Genomic DNA, 27140 nt, shown 5'->3' on the forward strand with positions numbered 1-27140 from the left:
TGAATCCACCTTTCGGAAAGGTCTGAAGACCTATTTGTTTCCTGTGGTTTAATCTAATATGTCATCTGGCTATTCTAGATGTTGCTTTTGGGTACTATGGTTGTTACCTAGCGTGGGGACACACTGGGTCAGTGTAACCAGGCGCTCTACAAATACAAATAACATAACATAACATTATGTTTCCAAAATAAAATTTACATTTAAAGTATTAACGATGTGGCTGTTCAGCAAGTGACAGGCCTTTCAGCTCCAGCAGGTATTTTAATATTAATATTTGTGAAGGAGAGAAGAAAACATCGCTACCTAACCAAGCATTCAAACTGCAGACAGGTACAATGTTATAATGTTGCATCAACACTTTCTAATGTAAATTTTAAATATTATTGCTTGCAAACAAATAAGCCGATATTTAAAGTTTCTCAGAAAAATAAAAAAAATAAAAATGCACACTTTGAATCAGCTTTGGAACTGTAGAATAAAGAACACTCTTTTGTTTTATGTGAACAATGTGCATAAGAGTTTGCGCAGTCACTCAAAGTGAAAGGAGCCAATGGGTAAAGAGGGATGACACTGCACCATGTTGTATGCAGTGGTGGGCAGAAGCAAAATGTGAATGACAATTTAAGAGACCAATGCATGAAGCCCATTGACCAAAACAACCTCTATGTATAGATTTATATATAATTTATTTTAAGCAGTCTAGTGAGACAGAGAAAGCGGTCTCAAAGGCCAGACATAATACAACAAAATGTGTGGTGCTATTAAAAGGCCTATTGATTAGAATATATGACATGTGAAGCATTCACTAGTAAAACAGCTACATCAGTGAATGCTGTTTAAATGTAAAATTTACCTTGCAAGCAAAAGGTGGCAGAGTGCAGGTGGCAGCATGTTTTTTATTTTTATATTTGCAATAAGAAAATTCATAAATTAACCATTATACTAGCTTTCGAAGGCCAGACCTATTGGCTAAGCCTGTGGTTGTTAAATCTGCAGTCACTGAAAATTCCTTTGTACAATAGGTCCTATAATAAAATACTCAGTCATGCAAAATTGACAGTAACTACTTCTTTGTCAAGAGCATATCAATGTAATACCCCCTTAGCTCTGCAATAAAGTGCACTTTTCAAACTTTTCTTAGGAACTGTTGATACTCCATCTTTACGGGAAAGGATCCAAGCCCGGCCCGATCCAGACCAGGTAAGCATAATGTGTTTCATTCTTATTAAGCATTTTGGAATAGTCTGAATTGTCACACTTGTAGGGTATGATGGTTAGTAGTTGTGTTGGTTCTGTCATTGGCTCCACTTGCAGTTCCAATGGGCGATTCAAGCTGCAGTGTCCTCCTGACGATGGCCTTGGCACTTATTTATTTAATTATATCTGAAAGAGACACGTTAGTGATAGATTCCTTACCTTAGAATATCCCCAGGCGTCAGACTGGATCCGGAAATATTTGCGTAGCAGTACCCTTGCGCGTCGGTAGGCGCAGGGCCGGTCCTAGGATTCGTGGGGCCCCGGGCAGGATAGGAACATGCGAGGCCCCTCTAATTTGCATAAGATGTAGTATCACAGCAAGTGACATCATAAGAAGTGTCCACTGACTAATCATTTTCTGGCACTGTTGAAGTAGCTTTGAAAGAAGTTACCTCTCTAATGCGTACATCACTGAGATGGTTACAAATAAAAATAATAGCCCTAATGAAATAAATGCAAATATTTTTAAGCTCTATTATGTGGAAATGCAACACGTCAAACGGGGTTTAAAAGCTAGGCCTCTATTTCTTCAAAACCGATGTTTCCAGATTAATGAATGAATAAAATTCTAAGACAGACTGTCCCATAGCTATACAATGGATCTTCAGGTGACTCCCTGATACTCCAGTCGCACCAATGAAGGTCAAGGTTAAGGCATTTGGTTTTAGCAGGCATGGACATCAAAATAAAGGGATCTATGCTGGTTCGGGTGAGCGACCTGAAAATGCTCCAGTAAGCACAAATAAGAGGACGAAATGGCACAGATGACATACACAGGTTGGGTGGCAGGAGCACCAGAAGCTAGACCTTTCGCACAAACTGAATGCCTAATCCCAGCAACTACTGTCAAACTTCATTTTTAAGAGATGAAAAGAAAGAACTAACTTAAAGATATAAAGATGAGATGGCTAAATAGGGACAAGAATGTGTATCCAGGTTAAAAAAAACTGCCAAAAGCTACAATGGGAGCCAGTCACTCAACAGACAAGTAGTAAATAAAGCAACAAAAGAAGAGGGATTTATTTTAGCAGACTCAATGCAGGTTTCCCTTACAAGGAAATTAAATCTAGCTATGTGGAATAGGTTGGGGAAGCGGTGTTTGATTTTCAAAATAAATCTCCCAGAATCCTTCAGAATCCCTGAGCTTTGCATTTTTAAAGATTTGAAGTCACATTTTAAGTCATATATCCTTAATAAATGAGAAGACACCTGCCAAATTGCGATGGGTCCAGACACATGTCGCTTTCAGAAAAAGGCAGCAAAGAGATGTTAGAAGATGCTGAGAAGCTTTGTGCCTGCTGAAGGATTTTTGAGCAGAGGAACAAACGCTGCTTTTTAGTTTTTTCTTTTTTTTTTCTTCATTGGTTGAGACAGATGATAACGTAAGGGCGATATTGGAAATGGAGGTCAGGGCAGGGTCTATGATGTTTAGATATCCATTCATTAAATGGGCAGGAAAGGGACCCAAATGGGAGCTACATTTAATAGAAAGATCAAGAGTAGTAAGAGTACGCAGAGAGCAGGCTGTAATTCCGCAGACATGTCGAGGATGGTTCGAGATCACAAACTTTTGTGAAGGATGACACACATCGCCAATCTAAGCCACACTTTCTACTTGGAAAATAAAGAGACAGGTCATTGAAAACTTTGGCAGAAGGCTAAATGTACTTAGCAGCACATGCTAGTTCAAAGACACTTTTACCTCTCCTCCAGCCTCCTACTTTTTTGCTGATTCTGCCCACTTACATTCACCTCTCTTCTCTGTGCTTTACTTTTTATCTCACCTCTAGTTCAGCCCCTCTTACATCCACCTCGTTCTGCATGCTCTCCTTTTAAAGTATTATCTTTCCCCAATGCCCAAGCCTTTTACCTGTACTCTCTTGTTCTGCCACTCTTACATCCATCTTGACCCTCACACCTCCATGCTCGACTCTTTATCTCTCATCTTGCCACCTTGCCTCTCATATTCACTTGCAGATTCCTCCCCTCTTAAATCCACATCTCTCGTCCCTGCCCTACTCTTCACATCTCAACTCTCCACCCACTCTTTATCTTCTTTGCTGGTTATGCCATCCTAAATCCAGCCATGCCTTTAACTTCTTCCCTTTCCTTTTATCTTTTCTTTCTGCTCCTGCTTCGTTACATACACCTCTCCCCTTCCTTCTTCCCTCTCTCCTTGCTGATTCTGCCCTTCTTACATCGAACTCTAACTCCCTGATCTACACTTCATCTCTAATCTCTCACCAAGCCTTTAACTTTCTCTTTCTGGTTCTGCACATCGAACATCTACCTTCCCCTCCTCTCTGACTCTTCAACTCACCTCTGTCTTTTGTTGGTTTTTCTCTCTTCCATCCACTTCTCTCTCTTGCCACTCTGCCTATGTACTCTTGCTGGTTATGTCTCTCTTACAGCTATGACTTTTATCAATACACTACCTTCACTGCTCATCTCTCCACCAGCCTTATAACATTTTGTCACTGGTTCTGCCCCATTTACATCTTCTCTCGATTTTCATCCTCTTGAACACTAATCTTTTCTCACAGATTTTGCCCCTTACACCACCTATTTCCATTCATGCTCTACTCTTATTCTCATCTCTTCCTCAAACCTTATTTTATGGATTCTGCACCTTTTACATCAATCTCTCTGCTATCCCCAGCTTTGTTGCTTCTCTTTCTCGTTATGTCCTTCTCTTATCCACCTTTCTCCTCCATGCTGTATGCCTCATCTCCCCCCCCTGCCTCTTACCTTTTTCACTGATTCTGGCCTTCTACACCAACCTCTCATCATTCCCTCTCTCTTCTCTGTATACGGGTTCTGGATTGTAGTGCCTCTTTTACATCTACATACCCCATCCATGTACTGCCATTCTCCTCTCATTTCTTCCTTCAGCCTCCTAAGATTTCTTTGCTGGTCTGTCCCCTTTACAGCCACCTCTCCTCTTTGATCCCCTTACCTCTTACCTTGTCTCACTGTTTGTCTCATAAATCCATGTCTCCCTTCCATGCTCTACACTTCACTTTATCTTACCTACTGTCCCTTACCTTTCTCCCAAATTCTGCCTTTATTTCACCCACCTCCTACCTACCTGCTGAGCCCTTCACCTCTCATCTCTCTGCAGTCTCTAGCCTTATCTCACTGGTTCTACCTTTCTGAAATTTACCTCTCCCCTGCCTCTCTACCCCAGCCTCTTACCAGCTCTTGGTTGTCTTGCCCTCTTACATCCAACACTTACCATTCCCTCTCTATGACACTTAAGTTTTCCTGATGGTTCTGCTTCTCTTATATCTAACTCTCCTATCCAAGCACTGCCTTTCCTCTTTCTCTTCGGCCTCAACTTTTTTCACAGGTTCTGCCTCCCTCATGTCCACCTCTCCCCTCCATGCTCAACTCTTTAGGGGAGATTTTAAAAAAAAGTCATGTGATGCAGCGCAGCCCCCTCCCCCCCACTCCCCGGTAAGGCTGCGCTGCAGTGCACGACAGGGAGGGAGCAGGAGAGCACCATATTTTCAGACACATGGCTCTCTCCTCCCCTTTCCCTTGCACCGTTACTTGTTTCAGCTCTGTGCGCCATGCACACACCTTAGCGCTGAAGCGCTATGGTGCTTTGCGCTGCTTTGCACTGCTTTGCACTACTTAGATTGTGCTTTCCAGCGCAAAACAAGTTTTCGCTGGAAAGAAAATAGCAGCAAAATAAATTGCGCCGGTTAGCGTCACTTTTGTGACACAAAACCAGGGCAAAAGGTTTGAAAATCTCCCCCTTCATGTTTTATCTCTCTCTCACCTCTACCCTCCATTTGCTGTTTCTGACTCTCAAGTTCCTTCTCTCCCCTACATGCCCTGCAATTCACCACTCTTCTCTCCGGCCTCTTACCTTGCTTCACGTCTTGTGCCTGGGCACAATACAGGCCCCTGCAGCACAGATGGGCCCACAACACTTCTGAGGGCCCCATCCCACCTGGGGGCTCCCATGAAGCCTAGGGCAAATGAATATCTGTGAGATGTGGGAGACTCTGGGGCCCATCATTACATTCTGCAGAGAGGGACCCCATAATGTTGTTGTTACACAACTGCTCTCGTGTTACTTTTCAGGCATACAGCAATGAATGGTGAGTGGCTTGAGGGGTTATATTACTTGGATGTATCTTGGAGGGTTCATTGCACTCCCCTTGGGTGAGAAGGATGGATGTGGGATCCACCCCCCCATTCCTCCCCCTCACTGAATGTTAGCATCTCCACTAAACTTTTAAAGACCCATTTGCTCATTCTTCCTTCGGTTCATGTAAATTACATGAAAATAAAAACACCAAGCGCTTTTAACTGGAGTTATTATTTATGTTTTACTCTTTTAATGTTTGTTTTGGATGAACGTGCTTGTTTGAGAAAAAAAAACAGAATTGCAAAAAAAGAAAACAATAATAAGCCCTTTATCCATTTTCTGTCTTCTCCCTTCCGTGGAAGGAGCAGCGCCTTTTGTGATGTGAGCCCTGCAGGATGCTCTGCGTTTCATTCATGCAGGGGCAGGGCTCACTTCACACCTCATGCCAGTTCAAGTAGCTGCCTAACTGATGTTATGCAGATGCATCGATTAGGCTGATCGCGGCCACAAACCCGCCTTCCCACTCTGCAGCACCTGAAAGCGATGGGGTGTCATATTGCCTTTTTCAGTCAATGGCAGCCGGGCGAGGTGAGGAGGTGAGGGGGGCCCCCTCCGTGGGCCTCGCACTTTACACCACGGCTGCAAACCCCAAGGGAGGGGGCTCCCCACCTGTCACTTTTACAATGGCACCATTTCAAAAGGTCGATGGGCTCGTGGGGGGGGCCCAATCACAGTTAGACAGCCGCGAGGCCCTGGGCGGCTGCCCACACTGCCCATGCCTAGCGCCGGCCCTGGGTAGGCGTCGTCTGCGGCTCCGTGTCCGTCGTCGGCGTCGTGGGCGCCGTGATGACGTCGTCGGAGTACTTAGACGCCGCCTCCGCGCGCTGACGCCAGTTCTTCTTTTTTCCGCGCCAGCAGCGCAGATCCGGAAAAAGTGGTACCTTATTCACTTTTTGACAAAAACTTTTTAGATATTTTGATCTTTCTTTTTCGAAGTCTTCGAATCCGAACGGTGCCGGTAGGGATGCCAGGTTTTAAGCCCTGTGAGGATTGCGACCGGCTGATGTCGGTCACCGACCCTCACCGTCGGTGTCTCCACTGTCTCGGCGTCGACCACGACGACAAGACCTGTTCCGACTGCCGGGCCCTGACTTCGAAGGCTAGACGGGAGCGGTCCCGTAAGCGGCTCAAACTCCGGCAGTCGGCCCCGCGCCAAGAGAGGTCCCGGTCCGGACGGAGGTCGAGGGACCGGTCGCGGGAGCGGAGCCATCATAGCTCCGGGAGTCGACATCACTCCTCCGGGTCGAAGTCGTCAGGTAAGCACAAGAAGTCGAAGAGACGTCATCGCTCTTCTGACTCTCCCTGACGCTCGCGCGGCGCGGCCGGGGGTTCAGGTGGCACCGCCCACGCTGCTCCGTCGGAGTCGCAGGCGCCACGTCCGGCCTCATACCCTCCGGTCCCTGGGCCTCATGCGACGCCGGAGGAGATCGAGCGGTTTCTCATGGCCATGAGGTCTCTCTCTCCTTGGACGGGCTCCGCGGCGCCTTCGGGCCCAGCGGACCCGTCTGGGGGTCCTAGCGGGTCGGGGGCTCCGGCCCCCATGCCGTCGGGGGCTTCGGCTCCGACGCCGCCGGCGCCTTCGGGCCCGGCGCCCAGGGCCCCGCTGGATCCGGCTCCGGAACCGGGTCGTCGCCGGTGGATTTAACGACCTCCCGGCGCCGACTCCACAGGTGTCACCCCCGGTGCCGTCCTCGGGCTGCGCCGTCCCCGAGGCCTCCCTCGACCCCGTTCCGGCGCCGTTCGGCGCCGCTTCAGACGCCGTTCGGAGAGTTTACATTCCATGAACCGGACCCATCATATTCTTACCCTGAGTACCAGGAGATGGGTGATGAGGAGGATTGGGAGGGGTCTGAGGACCCTCTGGCACGTGAATGCCAGTCTTCGGAGGACTGGGCAGGTGAACTTGGGGAGGCCAGTGGTATTGACACTTCCCCAGACACTGGCTTTGTCTCATCTCCTACCGTGGCTATGGAGGAGGGGGCAACCTATAGTGTGGTGTTGATGCGGGCGGCCAAGGCCTTGGGCCTTGAGCTCCCCGTCGCGGCCGTGAGGACTAACCTCCTCACTGAGGTCCTTAAGCCGCAGTCATGCTCAGCCGAGCCTCTGCTGCCGTTTAACGAGGCCTTAACCGACGTTCTTTTGGGCACTTGGTCCAAGCCCGCTACTGGTTCACCCGTAGATAGGAACGTGGCCAGACGCCACCGCCCGGCTCCGGGCGACCCATGTTTCCTGTCCACCCACCCCACCCCCGAGAGCCTGGTCATCCAGGCCTCCAATTCCCAGACCGTATTCCCGTCGGCTCCGGCGGACAGGGAATCCAAGAGGTACGAGCAGTACAGTAAAAAGATCTACTCCTCCCTTAGTCTGGGACTGCGGTCTTCCAACACCGCATGCCTCTTGGGCCGCTACACCCACTCTCTGTGGGATACGGTTGCGGAAGTGCTGCCAGAGTGTCCGTTGGAGGTACGGGCCAAACTCGGCCAAGCCCTTGTGGAGGGCCGGGATGAAGCCAGATATTCTATCCGGTGTGGGCTGGATACCACCGACTCACTAGGTAGAGCGATGGCAACGACAGTGGCGGTCAGACGCCACGCCTGGTTGAGGTCCGCCAACTTTTTGGCCGATGTCCAAAACACACTGATGGACATGCCGTTTGATGGCCGTCGCCTTTTTGGCGACAAGGCAGACCATGCGCTTGAGTGCTTTAAGGACTCCAGGGCTACGGCCAAGTCCTTGGGCCTCTCGGCCCCGCGCCAGCAATCGGCTGCCTTTCACTCCTTTTGTGGCCACGGAAGGGGTGTTCCCACACGTGCTGCCAGCCACGCTCCGCAGGGTAATACCCAACGCGGTGGCGGCCGTGGAAACTGCCGTGGTGGCGGTCGGGGTCAACGGCGAGGTCAGTCCACACCTTCCCCCGCAGCATCCGCCTCAAAACCCTCCTAGTCCGTGCTTTCAGGCCCAAGTGACGCCAGTGGGGGGCAGGGTTCGCCATCACCACCTCCACTGGCGCACTGTCACGTCGGACAGGTGGTTGCTGCAGATCGTCCGAAGGGGCTACTCCCTCCCCTTCGAGGCGACTCCTCCAGCCAAGCCACCGCAGACCCACCGTGTATCGGGGGATCATTTGCGACTTCTGCAGGAGGAAGTTACGGCCCTCTTGGCCAAGGGGGCCATCGAGCGCGTTCCTGGGCCAGAAGTAGGGTGTGGTTGCTACTCCCACTACTTTCTGGTACCCAAGAAGGGCAAAGGGGGCCTACGCCCTATCTTGGACCTACGGAACGTCAACGGCTTCCTCCGGAAGGAAAAGTTCAAAATGCTGACTCTGGCTCAGGTCTTAGCTGCCCTGGACCCAGGAGACTGGATGGTAGCGTTGGACTTGCAGGACACTTATTTCCACATCCCCGTCCTGCCGGCCCACCGGCGCTACCTGCGGTTCACGGTTGGCCACGAGCACTTTCAGTATACCGTGCTCCCCTTCGGCCTTACCAGCGCCCCACGGGGGTTCACAAAGGTGATGGCTGTGGTCGCAGCTCATCTGCGCAGGTTAGGGGTTGCAGTCTTCCCCTACCTCGTCGACTGGCTGTTGAAGGCAGACTCGCCCCAGACAGTCGTCAGCCACCTCCAGACTACGGCAGATCTCCTGCACCAGCTGGGGTTCTCCATCAATGTGCCAAAGTCACACCTGTGCCCCTCTCAGAAGCTCCTCTTCATCGGAGCGGTTCTCGACTTGGCGCAGTTTCGGGTTTACCCACCCAAACAGCGGGTCCGGGATATTCAGGCTCTGATTCCTATATCTGAAACAAAAAGCCCTATTCAGCCTGCATGATATACATCTCAGACTATGTAACTCAAGGGGCCATACCTCATATTGGCTCACCAAGCGGCTAAATTAAACCAGTGCTGTGTTACAGGTCCGGACATGCCTTAAGATATACAAAAAGGATGTGCACAGGATACATCACATAAAGAAAATATGTGTGAAAGCAAGGAAAGTACCTCATGGACGTAACACCCGAGGGGGTTCCCGGTATGCAAATGACCGGTCTACCCACTTCTCATCATCGGTTACTTTCCTTGCTGGGAGGATGAAAAAGTGCAAAAAGAATGTGCACAAGACAGAATAGAGAGACAGACAGGGAGTGTACAAATACACTACCTGGTAGGACAGAGAGGAGTGCTCAAGGAAAAGTTGACAAGTACCTACACCCAACACCGACAAATATGAATTATAATATAAAATGGTGAGGTTTGGCTGGCTGAGTCGATTTTATTCTGGTGCTGCCAAACTTCACCTTCTAAAAAATGGTTACATTGATACCATTCATTGTTATGACTGGACCGACATGTTTTATTGCCTTGTCATTGGCAATTTCGTCAGGGCAAATGGTTGGGTCTCTATTCTCAATCCTCCATTTTTCATATGGAAACCTTATGCTCGCAAATGCTGGATATACCGTCGAGCATCAGAAAGACGGCGTGTCAAAAGATCACGAGTCCGTCTTGGAAAACTCCTAGATGTGAGTCACCGCTGCCGAGCCCCTCCGGCGCTTCTGACGTCTCGGAAAAATGGAGGATTTTCTTGAGCACTCCTCTCTGTCCTACCAGGTAGTGTATTTGTACACTCCCTGTCTGTCTCTCTATTCTGTCTTGTGCACATTCTTTTTGCACTTTTTCATCCTCCCAGCAAGGAAAGTAACCGATGATGAGAAGTGGGTAGACCGGTCATTTGCATACCGGGAACCCCCTCGGGTGTTACGTCCGTGAGGTACTTTCCTTGCTTTCACACATATTTTCTTTATGTGATGTATCCTGTGCACATCCTTTTTGTATATCTTAAGGCATGTCCGGACCTGTAACACAGCACTGGTTTAATTTAGCCGCTTGGTGAGCCAATATGAGGTATGGCCCCTTGAGTTACATAGTCTGAGATTTATACCATGCAGGCTGAATAGGGCTTTTTGTTTCAGATTTGTTGAGTGGGGGGCTGCCCTAGATAGCCTTTCTTCCCCCTTTCATCCCCTTTTGATTGTCTGATTCCTATATTTCAGCCTTTATCCGGGTCTCGGTCAGGTTGACGCTGCGGCTTCTGGGGCTGATGGCCTCCTGCATCCTACTGGTGCATCACGCCAGGTGGCGGATGCGGGCTCTGCAGTGGGGCCTGAAGTTTCAGTGGGCCCAGCATCAGGGCAACCTGTCCGACCACGTCCTGATCTCGGAGGGCACTGCGAGACAGCTGCAGTGGTGGCGCAGATCCCTCTCCTTTCCCCAGCCGGAGCACGTAGTTGTGACGGACGCGTCCCTCAAGGGCTGGGGAGGCCACATGGGAGAGGCGGAGATCAGAGGCCCCTGGTCTCCGGCGGAGTCCCAGCTCCATATAAACCTTTTGGAGCTGCGGGCGATTCGTCTAGCACTGAAGGCATTCCTCCCCTCTGTCCGGGGGAGTGTAGTGCAGGTGTTCACGGACAACACCACCGCCATGTGGTACTTCAACAAACAGGGCGGGGTGGGGTCGTGGACCCTTTGCCAGGAGGCTCTGCGCTTCTGGCAGTGGCTGGAACAGCAGGGCGTGACGCTGGTGGTTCAACACCTGGCAGGTTCTCTGAACGCCAGGGTGGATGAACTCAGCCGTCGGTGCATGATGGATCACGAATGGCGTCTGAACTCGGATGTGGCGCAAGGCCTCTTTCAGCAATGGGGAGAGCCTTGGTTAGATCTATTCGCCACCGAAGAGAACGCGCAATGTCATCAGTTCTGCGCGTTGGAATTTCCAAGGCGGCATTCGCTCGGCGACGCTTTTCGTCGCGTGTGGAGTTGCGGTCTGTTATACGCCTTTCCGCCTATACCACTTCTGCCCACAGTGCTGAAGAAGATCAAGCGCGACTGAGCACAAGTCATCCTTGTGGCTCCGTACTGGGCACGAAGGTACTGGTATCCAGAGCTACTCAGTATGTCAGTCGATCCCCCGGTTCGTCTGCCTCTTCAGGAGGACCTTCTGTCGCAGCAGCAGGGGACGGTCCTCCACCCGAACCTATCCAGTCTCCACCTCCATGCTTGTAAATTGAGCGGCGACCGTTGAGGCCATTTGACTTGCCTCCTGAAGTCTGTAATGTCATTCTGGCAGCCAGGCGTCCCTCCACTAAGTCGGTATACGCCTGCAGGTGGAACAGATTTGTGGCATGGTGCACAGCAAAGGCTGTGGATCCTCTTGCTGCCCCTCTTTCTGAGGTTCTTCTCTTCCTTCTTTCTCTTGCCCAGCAGGGCACTGCTCTGGGCACTATCAAGGGCTACCTTTCTGCCCTTTCAGCCTTTCTAAGGCTGCCTGATCAACCTTCTTTGTTCAAGTCCCCTATTGTAAATCGATTTCTGAAGGGCATCACTCACACATTACCTCCAGTTCCGTTTGTGATGCCTCAGTGGGACTTGAACCTTGTTCTTACGTTTCTGATGTGCGCTCCCTTTGAGCCACTTCACAACTGTCCTCTCCGTCTTCTTACCTTGAAGACTGCCTTCTTGGTTGCCATCACCTCTGCCAGGAGAGTGAGTGAGCTCCAGGCCCTTTCTTGTACTCCTCCTTTCCTTTCTGTCCATCCGGACAATGTTGTGTTACGTACTAAGCCATCTTTCCTGCCCAAGGTTGTCACGGCCTTCCACATCGGGCAGTCAATCACCTTGCCCACCTTCTTTCCGCCACCGTATCCCTCTAAAGAGGAAGAGCGGCTCCACCGTCTGGACCCAAAACGTGCGCTTTCATTCTATTTGAATCGCACACGCCAGTTCCTGGTGGATGACCAACTCTTTGTTGGTTACGTGGGCGCTAAGAAGGGAAAAGCGGTGCACAAGCGGACCATCTCTCGGTGGATCATCTTGTGTATCCAGGCATGTTACTCCTTGGCTAGGAAGGAGCCCCCTGTTGGATTGCGGGCTCACTCCACCCGAGCCACGGCAACTACAACTGCCCTGGGCCGGGGAGTGCCCTTACAAGACATCTGTCAGGCAGCTACGTGGGCATCTCTGCACACGTTTGCACGACACTACTGCCTGGACAGCCAAGTCCGGAGGGATGGCTTCTTTGGCCGTTCTGTCCTCCAGGACTTTCTGGTGTGATTATTGGTTCGCAGACCCACCACCGGGGTTGGTATTGCTGGGGTATCTATTCTAAGGTAAGGAATCTATCACTATTGTGTCTCTTTCAGATGCACAAGTTACTACTTGTGTAACGATATATCTGTAAGAGACATTAGTTAGTGATAGATTCCTTACCGACCCACCCATCCTCCCCGTTCTGCGAACTGATATCTAGGGTTAGGGTTACCCCCTTTCAGGGCCCTAGTTTTAATGGCACCAGTTTTGGTTCTTAACATGGCTCAGCGCTTCTGGCGCGGAAAAGCTGTGTCTAAGAACTGAGGTCAGCACGCGGAGGCGGCGTCTAAGTACTTCGACGACGTCATCACGGCGCCGACGACGGACGCGGAGACGCAGACGACGCCTACCGACGCGCAAGGGTACTGCTACGCAAAAATTTCCGGATCCAGTCTGACGCCTGGGGATATTCTAAGGTAAGGAATCTATCACTAACTAATGTCTCTTACAGATATATCGTTACACAAGTATTAACTTGTGCTTTTTGTATTTTAAGCACTGGGTGAGAGCCTAGTGAAGTAAGTGCTTGCTAATGAAATCCATGCCTGACTGCTGTCTAATTGCTGACTTATGCACTTGTTTTGGTCATTCCACAACCTACATTTATATTGAACCCAAGTACCAGAGAATTTGCTAATTATCGGTGTGAGCTCCCTTCGGACTGGCATGTGAGGATACTCCATATTACTCTGCATACTCAGGATCTAGTGAAAACATGGAGTTGTTTGTTTCAGAATACCTTTTGATGGCTGAAGATATAAAAATAACTTGAACTGGAAGATTGGAAAGCTTAAATAAGGCCATACTAGGAAATTCTGCTTGAGACCTTATTTATGACTGAACAACTAACACAGATGCCATACAGTGTGACTTAATGTTAATAAGTGGCAGTGCTGGTAAAGAGGAAGGCAAAGGTCCTCTCTGAAGGAGGTGAATGCGCACACAATCAACCTGTAGTATGTGCAGGTATGTTTATGATTGATTGCGTGTATGTTATACTTCTGACCTCTTTCTAGTCCTTTGATCATCATACCTATGTCAGTCTTGGAGTGAGACAAGACATTGGATGTTGACTTGCCTGTAATGTGCCTGCCTATTTCTCAAAGAAGAAAGAAAGCTGTACTCTGCTAAAGACCTAGTTGCATACGCTGTTAGCTGCTGATTTCAACTACAGTTTCTTGGCCTGCTGCATTAAAGTTTTTTTTATCTTTTTACAATTTCATTTAATATTTTAGGCACTAAAAGACTTCCTCGCCAGACAGAAAACGGGAAGAATGGCAACAGCAGAAGAAGTGGCTCACCTTTGTGTGTATCTGGCTTCTGATGAGGTGAGCAAAGTTTTTTCTGGCTACCTTTGGAAGTATGTGCACCCTTTGGATTTCTGTAGATGGATTTTGTGTAATACTTGTGTGTAATTGCTCGATTTGTCCTTTTTTGCTTTTAGAATTCAATGTTTTGCCACTTTGCGATGTCCCACATATGGTTCTGTGTCTCATAAGTCAAATATTATGAAGTCTAGGAACTATGTGCCACAGACAGTCTGAGACTTTGCTTTATATAGCTCTCTCGCTCTTGAAGTGAATGCATGGGTAGGCTTATAGAGAGCAACTCCACAAACTTAACTTGTTGGCTCTGCCTCGCTCAAAAGCTGTAGCTTTATTTCTCTCAGTGTTTTCCTTGCTCTGTCTTCCACTATTTCTGGCTTTCTATGTCAGGGTCATTCTCTATCTTGTTTTCTATCTCTTTTTCCACTCTTCCTCCCTCTCTTTATATTTCACCCTTTTACTTAGCTGTTATTCTCGAGTAGCAACTTCTGCTGGGGCAGAGTAGATTTTTTCTCCATGAGTAAACACTTGTCTTCATCAAATGGAAAGCAGCCGTATCAGTCAGTCTTTGATTCTCAATACAAATTGCTATACGATTGTGCTGCAGGGTTTAAGTTGCCACACTCTAGTTCGAAGCAGTCCATAGTTACAACAAAATTAAATGGAGCTAATTGTGGAGTCGTATACGTCCTGGATATCCTCTTTAAGACCCCTGAGTGAAGTCCATCCAACGCCCCACTTTCCCCTCATCTAGTGATGTTGCTGTTTGCAAAGACAATGGAAAGAGGCATGGAGTGCTTACTTTAGTTTAAGCAGAAAGCTCTTAGGGTCTGTTGAACCTGGATTGACCTGTGGCCCTTGACTTCAAAGCCAGTGAAAACTGTAATAAAGCAGTCTCCTTTGTTTGGCTCTGGCTTTATGGCTTGGCAACCCAGGAAGGATATGAACATGACCCTTTGACAAGTACTTGGTAGCCTGCATACGGCCACCAGTGTACAATAAATAAATCTGACCAGGAGTAGGTCCTGTGTTGGATTGCTTCTCGCCCTTCAGACTGAGGCTGGTTTTGGGAAGCCTTGCTGCGGTGGGCCTTAAGGTGATTGAAAACTTTCCTGTCCAAGGAGCTGGACTGAGCCTAATGGTAGATGCTGGCCTGATCCCAGGAAGATATACACAAAGTTGTGCTGACTGGAGAGTATGCATGAATGATATTTTGAAACCTGAGGATCACCCAAGGGCCAGAAGACACTCGCTGCCCAGCTAGGCAGGATTATGGGAGAGAGTTAGATCAGTATTATCTTGATCTTTGAACAGCATCATCTGTTCTCATCCAGACAGTGAGACTACTGTCGCTGGCCTACTGTACATCGTGCCTGTATCCGTTATTACAGGGTGCACAAGGGCCAACAGGCAGTCTGCCTTCACACAAACTACATGTGGAGCAGTTCTCTTGGTTGGATAAAGTTTTTCTGGTTACAGAACTGTTTTAACTATCTTTCTCTCTTGTACAGTTCCAGTAGTATTAACTTTTAAAGTCAAGTCCCAACTCCAAGGGTCAATTTCAGTAGGAACTGGTGAAACCACCAAATGCAGTGGGCACACAGGCTACCGAAATTCTTCACTATCTCTGGTAGATTCGAAGACTTAAAATGTTGATACTTCAGGACTTCATTGTAGGGTACTTGCCCACCACCACATATGTCCCATTAAATGAAAGTACAACCAGTTGGGTCCCTAACTGGTTGCATAACTTTAGTGACATTAGGTTGTGTCCTATCAGGCACCACAGACACTTCCCTGTGAATCCATTGCTACATAATGAGAGTGTTGGGTTTGTGGGCACTTCTATTTTTTATTTGTATTGGCTATTGGCACCTAGCCCCTTGGGTTACCTACTGTGGTACCAAAAATTGACCCGGTGTCAAGTTTGGCTCCAAATCTCAATCCATTACGCAAACTCAAATCTCTTGCAAGAGAAGTCTTTAGAAAAGACTTGGGACTTGAGTATTTACAAAGCTCTCCTAATTGAATGGAGTGTGATTCCATAGAATAACAATGGCCATCGGGACAGTGTTCCAGTACAGCTAGTCCCAATTGAGTAGGAGCTATGATGATACTTGTGAGTCTACTGCACCCTGAGAAACCACTAGCACCTTCTGGCATTCTGCGTACATACTAACTTAACAGATATGTACAGCTATCTAACATTAAATAGTAATTTGTTCTTTTAAAAGATAAAGCACAAGCTGTACATTTATGTTTTGGATATTGAGTGTTAAATCGGTGTTAAAATGTCTATCCAATCCCAACAATGGGAATAGACTTTTATAGCTTGCCCTCGCTACCTTGAGAAAGCCAAGTACCAACAGGAAAAACCTAGTTACCCATTTGGCGTACAGGAGTATTGTGGCCCAACAATACCCACACAGGATAGTTCTTTCATAGTACTTGTGAGTCTCACACTGACACGAAATCTAACTGCTCGAGCTGCTCTGACAAAATGTATTCTATCTTTTTTTAGCCTGTAAACTCACCAGTTCTCATGAGCACCACAGTGTGATTCTTCTAATTTAGACGCACATCACTCCCCTTGTGATCCTGGCCACAATCACACATTTCAGCACATATCCTTTCAGCATAAGGCTCTCCACACAATACACAGATAGCTTATCACACCAGCCAAATGAAAGTACTACACCATTGCCATCAATGAAGCCACCAACAGAAGCAGGACGCAGTTCAAGATAATGAAACACTGCAACAACAACTGCCAGGCTCAAATATTCCTCACTCCACAGAAAAGTGCAATGCCATCAACCTCTTCTTCAGTAAAGAAAATACAGAAGATCCAACAGCACATCGACAAAACTAAGCCTGCTTCATCTCTCACACCCATCCCTACTCGTTGAATCCTGAAATGGTGAGCCTTCAAAGCTGTATCTCTCCCAGATCTGGGTGACATACTGAAGTCCCTCAAAGCCACTTTCTATGAAGATGAAGTCTTATCATGACTCTATCTGGGGATGCTATCTTACCACTACCTACCATAGTCAGTGCCTCCCTCATTCAAGGCATCTTCCCAAGTGCTCTCAAGACTGCCATATCCTCCCACTCCTAAAGAAACCTACAATAGAACATGATGACCTCGTCAACTATTGTTCTATCTTTCACCTACCATTTATCATTAAGATCACTGAAAAAGCAGTCTATGATCAACGTCAAGATCACACCAATGCTAACCATCTGCTGCATGACTATCAGCCTGTCTTCAGATCACCCTTGAAGCGATAAGCTCAATTGCACCCAATTTGCCTGAGCTGACACTGGATCACAGGCATTAGTATACAGATCAAAGTAGTGCTTCTCTGTTTAATAGGCTGCCTCTTATGAAGGCAGTAGATCGCTGTGTGTTCTGTTTTCTTTTCTCTGTCTTTGTTTTTTTCTTCTCCTTCGCTCCTATCTGCTGGGTCTTCTTTGCTCCAGTTTGATCTTCAATTAACGAATTGAGCATTGTCATGAAGTGGATTGGAGGTGAGAACCAACTTCATGTTAGGGAAACAACCTTTACAACGCAACTTTTACAACGCATTACCATTACAACGAAACTTTTACAACGCAAAAACTATTACAACGCATGCATTTACAACGCATGTTTTTACAACGCAGGTACCTTTACAACGCATACCATTACAACGTAAGTATTGGTAAGTATATAATTATATTTAAAATGTTATATGTTTGGGTTTTTTTAAGGGGTATTTTTAGGGTTCAGGGTCAGTTTTCAGTTTTTGGGTAAAGGGGTATTTTTAGGGTTCAGGGTCAGTTTTCAGTTTTTGGGTAAAAGGGTATTTTTAGGGTTCAGGGTCAGTTTTCAGTTTTTGGGTAAAGGGGTATTTTTAGGGTTCAGGGTCAGTTTTCAGTTTTTGGGTAAAAGGGTATTTTTAGGGTTCAGGGTCAGTTTTCAGTTTTTGGGTAAAGGGGTATTTTTAGTGTTCAGGGTCAGTTTTCAGTTTTTGGGTAAAAGGGTATTTTTAGGGTTCAGGGTCAGTTTTCAGTTTTTGGGTAAAGGGGTATTTTTAGGGTTCAGGGTCAGTTTTCAGTTTTTGAGTAAAAGGGTATTTTTAGGGTTCAGGGTCAGTTTTCAGTTTTTGGGTAAAGGGGTATTTTTAGGGTTCAGGGTCAGTTTTCAGTTTTTGGGTAAAGGGGTATTTTTAGGGTTTAGGGTCAGTTTTGGGTTTTTGGGTAAAGGGGTATTTTTAGGGTTTAGGGTCAGTTTTGGGTTTTTGGGTAAAAGGGTATTTTTAGGGTTCAGGGTCAGTTGGGTTTTAGGGGTACAGGGTAAAAATAAAATAAAATTAAATTTAAATTAAATTATTTATATTAAATTTATTTAAATGGGTTTTTGGGGTACAGGGGTATTTTTAGGGTTAAGAGTCAGTTTTGGGTTTTTGGGGTACAGGGGTGAAGGGTAAAAATAAAATAAAATTAAATTTAAATTAAATTATTTAAATTACATTTAAATTAAATTAAATTATATTAATTTCAAATAATTTAAAATAAAAAAAATAATATATACTTACCAATACTTACGTTGTAATGGTATGCGTTGTAAAGGTACCTACGTTGTAAAAACATGCGTTGTAAATACATGCGTTGTAATAGTTTTTGCGTTGTAAAAAATTTGTTGTAATGGTATGCGTTGTAAAAGTATGCGTTGTAACGTCATACATCCTCATGTTATTTGGTCAGGGGAGAGTTTATAAAGAATTCAGTGTATATATGCCATTCCAGATAGTGCAGCAAAGCAGGGACATGAACAACCCCTTTTATACTTCCCGGCAGCTGCTATCCACAACAAAAGTGCATTTGGAAAGGGAGTGGACTCCAAAATCCTGGCCTGTCTCTATGCTGAATTCTCTCAAGGCAAAGCAGCTGGGTCATAATGGGCCCTGAAAGGCCACTCTGGACAAGAACTATTTTTTTATATGTAGGTATTTAAGAAGGAATATCTGACTGAGTGATCCATTTCCAGTCCTGCCAGGTTTCATAGGTCCACGCGTGATGTGCTGCTCCAGTCCAATTTTGTTTCCTTTGAATTCTGGGACTTTTAGTCTTGTTTATTCCATTACAAACAAGCATTTGCAATGCAATAGGTCTCGCATTAGGAAAGTTTGAGCTATTGGTATTGTAAATGACACATTTTTTATTTATGTGTTGGTTTTGAAAATAGCGAAAATAGCTTTGTCATTTACAATGCCAAAAGTTTTAACTTTCGCAAATGTGACACCTATAGCATTTGTAATGCAATATGTGTTGTATTTACGTGACTTAGATGTATTGATATTACAAATAAAAAGGGTGCAGTGTGTGTGTGAGGGTGCAGTGTGTGTGTGTGAGGGTGCAGTGTGTGTGTGTGAGGGTGCAGTGTGTGTGTGTGAGGGTGCAGTGTGTGTGTGAGGGTGCAGAGTGTGTGAGGGTGCAGAGTGTGTGAGGGTGCAGAGTGTGTGAGAGTGCAGAGTGTGTGAGAGTGCAGAGTGTGTGAGAGTGCAGAGTGTGTGAGGGTGCAGAGTGTGTGAGGGTGCAGAGTGTGTGAGGGTGCAGAGTGTGAGGGTGCAGAGTGTGTGAGGGTGCAGAGTGTGTTAGGGTGCATAGTGTGTGAGGGTGCAGAGTGTGTGAGGGTGCAGAGTGTGTGAGGGTGAGTCTCCTGGGAACATAAACTATGGGAAAATGAATATTGGGAAACATTACATACGTGCAGGAGTTTGCATGGCAATATACAAAATAAAGAAACATAGAGGTAAATACCAGCTTTAAAAAATCCATTAAGTTGCTAGAGACGCACAGCAGCTGTGATTTCATGTAAATAAAATAAAACAAGTCACTGCGAACACGCTGTGTAGCCAATAAATTATATGTCTGCCCACAAGGCTGTAGTCAGACACCCTTTCATGCACAGGACTTAAGTCTCAAACAATCTCTTGCCAGTGTTGTCAAAGTCAGGACTAGCTCCCCCTGGATGATTTCTAAAGCAGGCCTTTTGAGTGTAAATATTGGCGCTGGGGGGTTAAGTGTCGCTGGAGATCCTTCAAATCTCAGGCAGGAATCCCTGCAGGGCTGGCTCCGCTTTTCATCCTTCAAGCGAGGCTTACATTACACATAGCTCTGAGAGGCTATTAGTTAGTTGGTGCGCGCTGCCTAACTGGTCTAATCAATGGTCAACAGGGGAGAGGCAGATTCTGTATCTAAAGGAAGTGTTCATATAGTCTGTCTGCAGGGAAAAAAGTCGAGGTGCTGCAGCGACATGTTCAAGATCACACAGTGTGCCTCTCTGATAGCAGCCATAGCATTTCCAAAACTGTTTTATGTTTAAAAAAATCTTAATGGGCGTAGGATGATAACATATTCAGAAGTGGGTGCTTGAACAATATATCCAAACTTTTAGCACTGAAAACATCTATGTGTGTTTTTAGGTGTTTTAGTGGAAGAAATAATGGATGGTGCTATGAACAAAGTTTCTGGCAAAGGAGTTAGCTGATTCTTCTAAAGTAAAGGGATTACATTCAATTACTTGCTGACAGTACCAGGCGTGGTAGCATGTCTTCATCCTTTGAAAAAAGTACAGTGATCGAATGCTGCACATAGAGGGCATAGGGTAGACCTGTGTGCCAGCATTTGCGAAATGTACCGTAATTTTACTCTAGCTTTACTGGCTGCCTCTGTGAGAGTTCATCTCCTTAGGTCTTATGAGCCGCGCATGTTTGTCTGGCCATTAGGATGAAAGCTATGCCAGAATGTCTGGGCAAAACATCACACGTTCAGCTCTTGGTACTGCACGCAAAGCCTGGGCGTCGATGGACTGCACCTCTTTGTCAGGGGTGTTAAAAATGTGATAGGTATACTTGAGGCTGTGTGCATTAAACGTATCTTTTTTTGCATTTGGAGGCTAAATAACTACAATACAGTGTGACAGTTCGCAGAAGGAGGGGTAAATGTACCTGTACTGCCAGCCTTTGCCACCGCTACAGCCAGTACCCCCTGGCCCTCGAGGCCCGGGGTCGCTCTTGTTCGGCAGCCCCAGAACCTCCAGCTTGTTCTCGGTGTCGCAGACCCTGACCGGGGTGGTCTCCCCCTGCATGGCGACTCCGTGGACGCTGACCACACTGCAGCCCCCACCCCCGGGAGCTACAGCCTCCCGTGGTCTGCTCCTTGCGGTCTCCTCCTCGTCCTCTTCATTCCCAGGGCCTCTACAGTACAGCAGCTCAGAGAAGGGTCCCGGAGGTAGGATATTGCCTCCTTTCCTAAGTCCGCCCCGGCTTGGCGAACTCTACACCCGCCTCCCAGGGAGACACAGGGAAAGCAGGAGGCGGGACAAGTGATGACACCACAGCCACTACGCTTCCGGGGCCCTGCAGAACAAACGCTGGGATACCCTTCTGAAGTCAACATAGCGCCATTTTGGTTAAGGAGCAATACATGAACAATAGAACCAAACAATACTAGAACGTCAAGGTTCAACGGGAAGATCAGAAACCAAACTTGAAAAACACCTTCTGTAAGAGTAAACTATTGAAAATAGCAGAAAACGCAAACTGTAATGGAAGCTACGAATGAGACAATGTGAGCGTAGGCATTTCTTAATATTCTTATATTATTATATTAAATCAATCTCCTAGATTTGTTAAAAAATATATACGATTTAAAATTGATATAGTACAAACCTAATACATATGATGACAAACATTATTGTTATTCCTATGTTAAAAGTCCTAGGAACATCGTGCGGTCTCCATTTAAAGATGGACGCTTTTTCGTATTCACGCAGGAACATTTACAGACAATCTTCCGAAAGAACAGTCAGGAGGCGACCGCCTGCAGTGTGCAAAGGGCCGCTCACTCCGAAAACGGTTTGCTATTCGTAGACTCGCAGACCGAAAACTGCCATCACCTAAACATTTGCTGACATCTTAAACAGGTATAATTTCTCATTCTTTAAACTGCTACTACTACAAAAACAAAGGTGATTGGCCCATGCTGCCGTTTTTGCTGGGGCCACGACGCACCCTGCAGTTAGAAATGATAGCGGACCAGAGAGGGAGCATGTCTAAAAGGAGTACTGCCTCCTGATTGGCTGAGGAGCCGACGCGGGAATCGAAACTAGTGGTGCGCGCGCACCAGAGGAGCGGGGGCAAGGGAGCGCGAAGACGCCGAGACGAGGTAAGGGATGTGTGTGTAAGCACCGGGGGTTCTCTGTGTATGTGTGTGCGTGCGTGCGTGTGTGTATGCGGGGGGGTTCTGTATGTATGTATGTATGTGTGTGTGTATGCGTGGGGGGGCTGTATGTGTGTTGTGCATGTGTTGTGAAGAGCCTGTTGATGCGCGCGACCTGATCCCGGCAGGCTGCTGCTGCTGCGTGCGCGTGACAGTCTGTTGTCCTCTCCGGCTCCCTTTGAGTCCTTGAAAGCCGGAATGATAACAATAGTCTCGCTCTGCGACAGCAGGCCTTTGGCCTGCAATCGCAGGGCGAGACCTAAAAACTACTACAAATCCCAGAATTCAAAGAAAACTCCTTGACTGGAGCAGCACATCATGCTAGGACCTGGAAAACTTGGCAGCTATGCATTACCTATTCAATTCCATTGCTGAAAGATCACAGGATCTCTCATGTCATGGCCACAGGAGATCCACAAGACACTTGATCGACACCTGTGCAGGAGGCCACAGACAAGTAACCACAGCTCCCCCCACCATGCAGACTTCAACAAAAGCACAGATAACATTAGGGCTAATCGTATAATAGCAACAATTACGCTTTTCTGTGGCCCTCGTGGTGCATATGAACTATTTTTTGGAATATTTGCACATCACAGTCTTGTGTTTCTGTTTTCAATCTAACGCTGCTGGTGTTGTTTGTTCATCTTTATAGTCTGCCTATGTGACTGGCAACGAGCACATCATCGACGGGGGTTGGAGCCTGTGACCTCACAGTCCTGTGACGGTGCACCAACATACAGAACCACGTGATGAATCATGAGACGCGGATAGAAGGACGCCTAGAAAATTAGATGGTTTCAATCATTCGACTAACTGTGCCGTTGATTAATGACTAGTATAGAAAGCTAATCTTTGCCTAAATCGGCACATTACAAAAGCGAAAATGTTCACCATTTCTCTGAGATCGTCAGCATATTTTTAGTTCCTGAAGTTTCTTCTTGCCATTTTTTTCTTCCTGACTTTTTTTTATGGATATACTTATTGTATATGAATGCCCATTCAAATCGTAGAAAAATTAAAATTGATGAATTTCACTTTAATTATGTGTCCTTTTACTCTTTCCCACGTTGGTCACTGAGTAGTTTTACATGTTTTCACCCTTACCCCTACCCACTCCCATTACTTTTTATCTCTGTGCTTAAATTTGTGTTGAGTCTAGATGCCTAGACCACAATAAAGCTATATACTGAAAAGGTGTTAAATATAAAGATTGTGCATACTTAATCATTGAAAACAGAAGATATTCAATTGAAGCGGAGGAGTACTTCAGACATCCAAGATCTGGACCATATGGACCATAGTGTGTGTACACCTGTTTGAGGTTTCAGGTCCCCTTCTCAGTACCTACATACCTTCTGAAAGACGAATTGTTGTGAAGTTTTTGGTGTCGCCATGCTATTACACTTGGGCAAGGCTATCCAGCATGCAAAATGTGCCGGGTCTTTGCTACACCTCTTCCACTCATGAATCACTCCTCGAACTACTCAACCACCTGCTTCATGTGACAGCCAAAGCATATTCCCCAAAGTGGCTCAGACTGTAAAAGAGCGGTAGTTCCAGTGGCTTTACGCACTACTCCTTCTGTATGTTGTCCGGTTGCAGAGGGACTTACCACAAGTCACACAGGCCATAGGAGCTAGTCGAACAACCCGCTTAGGGTAGGTCAGTGTAGATCACATGTTGTGCACGCTACCCTAGTATTTCTTGCTGGATTTGGAAATACTTGTTTTCCTTTTAAATCTTCTTTCGTTATCCAACAGGCCTAGAATGACTCGTGGCCACATTTCCTAAATCCCACTCACTCTCACGACACACACCACACCGTACATTTATTTCCACCATTAGACTGTGAGCTAATTGACTGTGATTCGTGTGGAAACTAAGCACCGAGATGAAAACTCGGGGGTGGGCACCAGTGCTGGTGAGCAAGAGAGGACACTCCTGAGAATGTTCAGGGCATGGAACATTGAAAATATCCTTTTGCAGTTCTCTCCCTCTTCCAACCTCAAGCTCTTTAGATTGACCAGGCATAAGGTTTGCGATTTAGCTTTATTGGGGGAATCAAGCATGAATCCTAAATGTGCAGCATGCCTGGCATTTCGGTGCAAAAGACTAATCTCCAAAGAAGAGAGAAATGCTGAGCATATTATGCCGTGGTGGCACAAAGGGGTTTATCGACTCACTGCAAAAGTCACTTGAAAATCTTGAAGAGGGCCCTGAAATAGGAGTGACAGAAAAATATGCCCCATCCAGGCTGATCCGGGATCATAGCTCAACAGCTTTTGGATGTGCTGCATCCAGTCTGAAGCTATCACTCCTAAATCACCTATTAAACTAAGCAAAGGACAGACACTACATATAAGAAACACAGAGACGTTGCATTCTTTACATACTGATGAGGAAGACATAGATGATCATTCTAGAATTGATGAATTACCCCTAAAAAATAACTTCCAAAATGCAATACCTCACTCATTAGACCCCCAGCAGAATGATTTGGTGAAGGAGGGGAAAAGAGAACTAGATGAACAGTTCTCTTTTGTTAAAATGTTGAAGACTGTTAAAAAAAAAGAACTACAGCTATAAACTATAAAAATCCAGCAAAAGATCCAGTACGCCAAGGGTGGATTAAGAATATAAGGCTTCTCCAGAAAACCCAATACACATTTATTTAAATGATCATGTGCTCCCTGATTCCACGGTAGATCATACTAAAATATCTTGCACATTACAGACTTCAAGTCCGAGTACCCTGTTCTGCAGCTGGGGAACTCCGAACGATGTCCCCTGAGCTGATTCCGAGTTGTTAATTGCTATTGACTTGCTCAGCTTTTTTCTAGTGGCGTCTTTTTGATCAGAGCCATACTTTGAACATGTCTGCCTCCAATAATACTCCAAGATTCCTGAATTAGTACTTACCCATTTCTCCAATACTTTAAAGATCATTGGATTGCCCTTATGTTCAGACATTTGCTTTCCCTTGACACTTGCCTTTGAGAGTGTGGGTTCCACTTTATAAATTTCAAGACTTCCACTTAGTGATTTGTCTCCTGAAATCTAGAATCTGGATAATTACAGTTACCCCAGGAAGGTATTGAAATTGTTATTCAAACTGTAGGAAAGTGACCTTTTTTTACATGATCACCCCCACGTTTTGCCTGGTAATTGTTGCACGTTTGACTGAAGTGCATTGGGTTCCTGCTAACCAGGTTGCCAGTGCTCTTTCCCTAAAACAAGGTAACTGTGCAATTGTTTCACAATTGGCAAGACCTTTAGCACACCTATAGGTCCCTAGTAAATGGTCCCACTGGTACCCAGGGAATGGGTACTGAAGAGGGTCCTTAAGGGGTGCAGCATGTAATGTGCCTCCCTAAGGGGCCCACCACCAAACTCATGCAAACTGCCATTGCAGGCTGCGTGAAATGGTGCAGGCACATGTGAAATCACGACATGGCACACACCCTGTGTGCCATGCCCACAGACTGCATGCAATATATGTAAGTCACCCCTACTTCAGACCTTATAGCCCTATGGCAGAGTGCTTGCAATGTTCAACACTCCGTCCATCATCCCCTTTGGTTTTGCTTTGGTCGCTCTTTGGCAGGGTATGCCCAGACGTGGGTCCCTTGCTCACGTTGCCACTGGATCCAAGCTAGCCTGGCTGACGACGGCTGATTAGCCAGAAACCGGTCCCAGGATGCTTGTTTCCGGTCCAGGGAAGACATGGCTTGGCAGTTCGGGCTGGACTGTTCCCATGAGGCACAGGTTCAGACTGATTTGCATATGGCCATGTCTGAACTGGGGTGGCGGAGTGAGCTAAAGAATGATGATGGATTAAACCCAGATCAGTTGACTGAGGGTGAGTGATTGCTATGTTCAACACTCCGTCCATCATCCCCTTTGGTTTTGCAGGGTGCATTATATTACATCTGAAGACATATCTGCATGAGCAGATATGCCTGTGTATTGTCTAGTCAATTGCTAGGTAGTGCAGGTGAACAGGGAAACCATCTTAAATATATGTACTGGGCACTGATCATTACGAATTCCCCAGCTGATTTCTTCACTGAAGCTCATGCTGTTTTGTATCAAACACCTTGTTTTATTAAATCCTTACTGATGCCAGTAGTGGATTTTTAGGTTATGTACCCAAAGAGTACCTTAGAGGTGCCTCCTGAAAACCTACCAGCCTCTTAGTGTGCAGGCTAACTGGTATCTGCCAGCCTGCAACCACAGACACGTCTCTGACCCTCTGGAGGTTAGAGCCTGGGCTCTCAGAGGTCAGAAACAATGCTGACTCTGACAGGAGGTGTTTACTCTTCCTCCAGCAGGATGGATAGTGAATCTGCATACCAAGCCAGAGGCTTCAAAGCCTGTGCCGCCTTTGATATGTGGGCCCTGCTTCCCCCAGACCTGGGAGATGTGACCCCCTGCCCTTAGGCCCATTTGGCACCATGACAGGCGAGAAATTTGCTGTGCAAGGAGGTATTGTGCACTACCAGACCAGTCACAACCCTAAGGTGGGCTGCCTGATGTGCCCCAAGAAAGAAGGATTCCACCATCTTGTTTTGGTGGAATTAGGAATTCTATGGGGGGTGTAGGGACTTCAAGGGCTACTACCCCTAATGCCCCTAAACTCAGTATTTACGTGGCCCCCTGACACCAGGAACTCAGATTCCCCTGACACAAGAAGAGAAAGGACCAAGATGAGGCGAAGAAGTGAGAACTGCAGACTACTGATGGACTTTGACACTAAACCTTGCCTGCTCCTGTCCTGACCATTGCGACAACCCGACACATCCTGCAGCTATGCATCCTCCAAAAGCCTCTGAGGGTGTCCAGCACTTCACCAAGCCGTCAGTATCTCCCTTGAAGTGCAGGAGCCACTTCCCTGCAACCTGCAAGCACTGATCGCAATGTCCGGTTCCATCTTCTGCTGACCACCAGGTGTACCGACACAGCAGCCACCCAGGAGAAGGTTGCCATGC

General features: G+C 46.8%; 1 protein-coding gene across 1 annotated transcript in view; it reads left to right on the plus strand.

Annotated features, from left to right (window-relative positions):
* The window catches only part of BDH2 (3-hydroxybutyrate dehydrogenase 2), a 155468-nt gene extending 132276 nt beyond the window's left edge, over nt 1-23192 (plus strand). Inside the window, exons 8-10 of the mRNA XM_078676723.1 lie at nt 1142-1200; nt 13792-13884; nt 22805-23192. Coding sequence (XP_078532849.1) covers nt 1142-1200; nt 13792-13884; nt 22805-22858 — 206 coding nt within the window. The 3' untranslated portion in view covers nt 22859-23192. The remainder of the gene's footprint in view (nt 1-1141; nt 1201-13791; nt 13885-22804) is intronic.
* The last annotated feature ends 3948 nt before the right edge of the window (nt 23193-27140 follow it).

The sequence above is a fragment of the Lissotriton helveticus genome, chromosome 2_1 (assembly GCF_964261635.1).
Source record: "Lissotriton helveticus chromosome 2_1, aLisHel1.1, whole genome shotgun sequence".
NCBI classification, from domain to species: domain Eukaryota; kingdom Metazoa; phylum Chordata; class Amphibia; order Caudata; family Salamandridae; genus Lissotriton; species Lissotriton helveticus.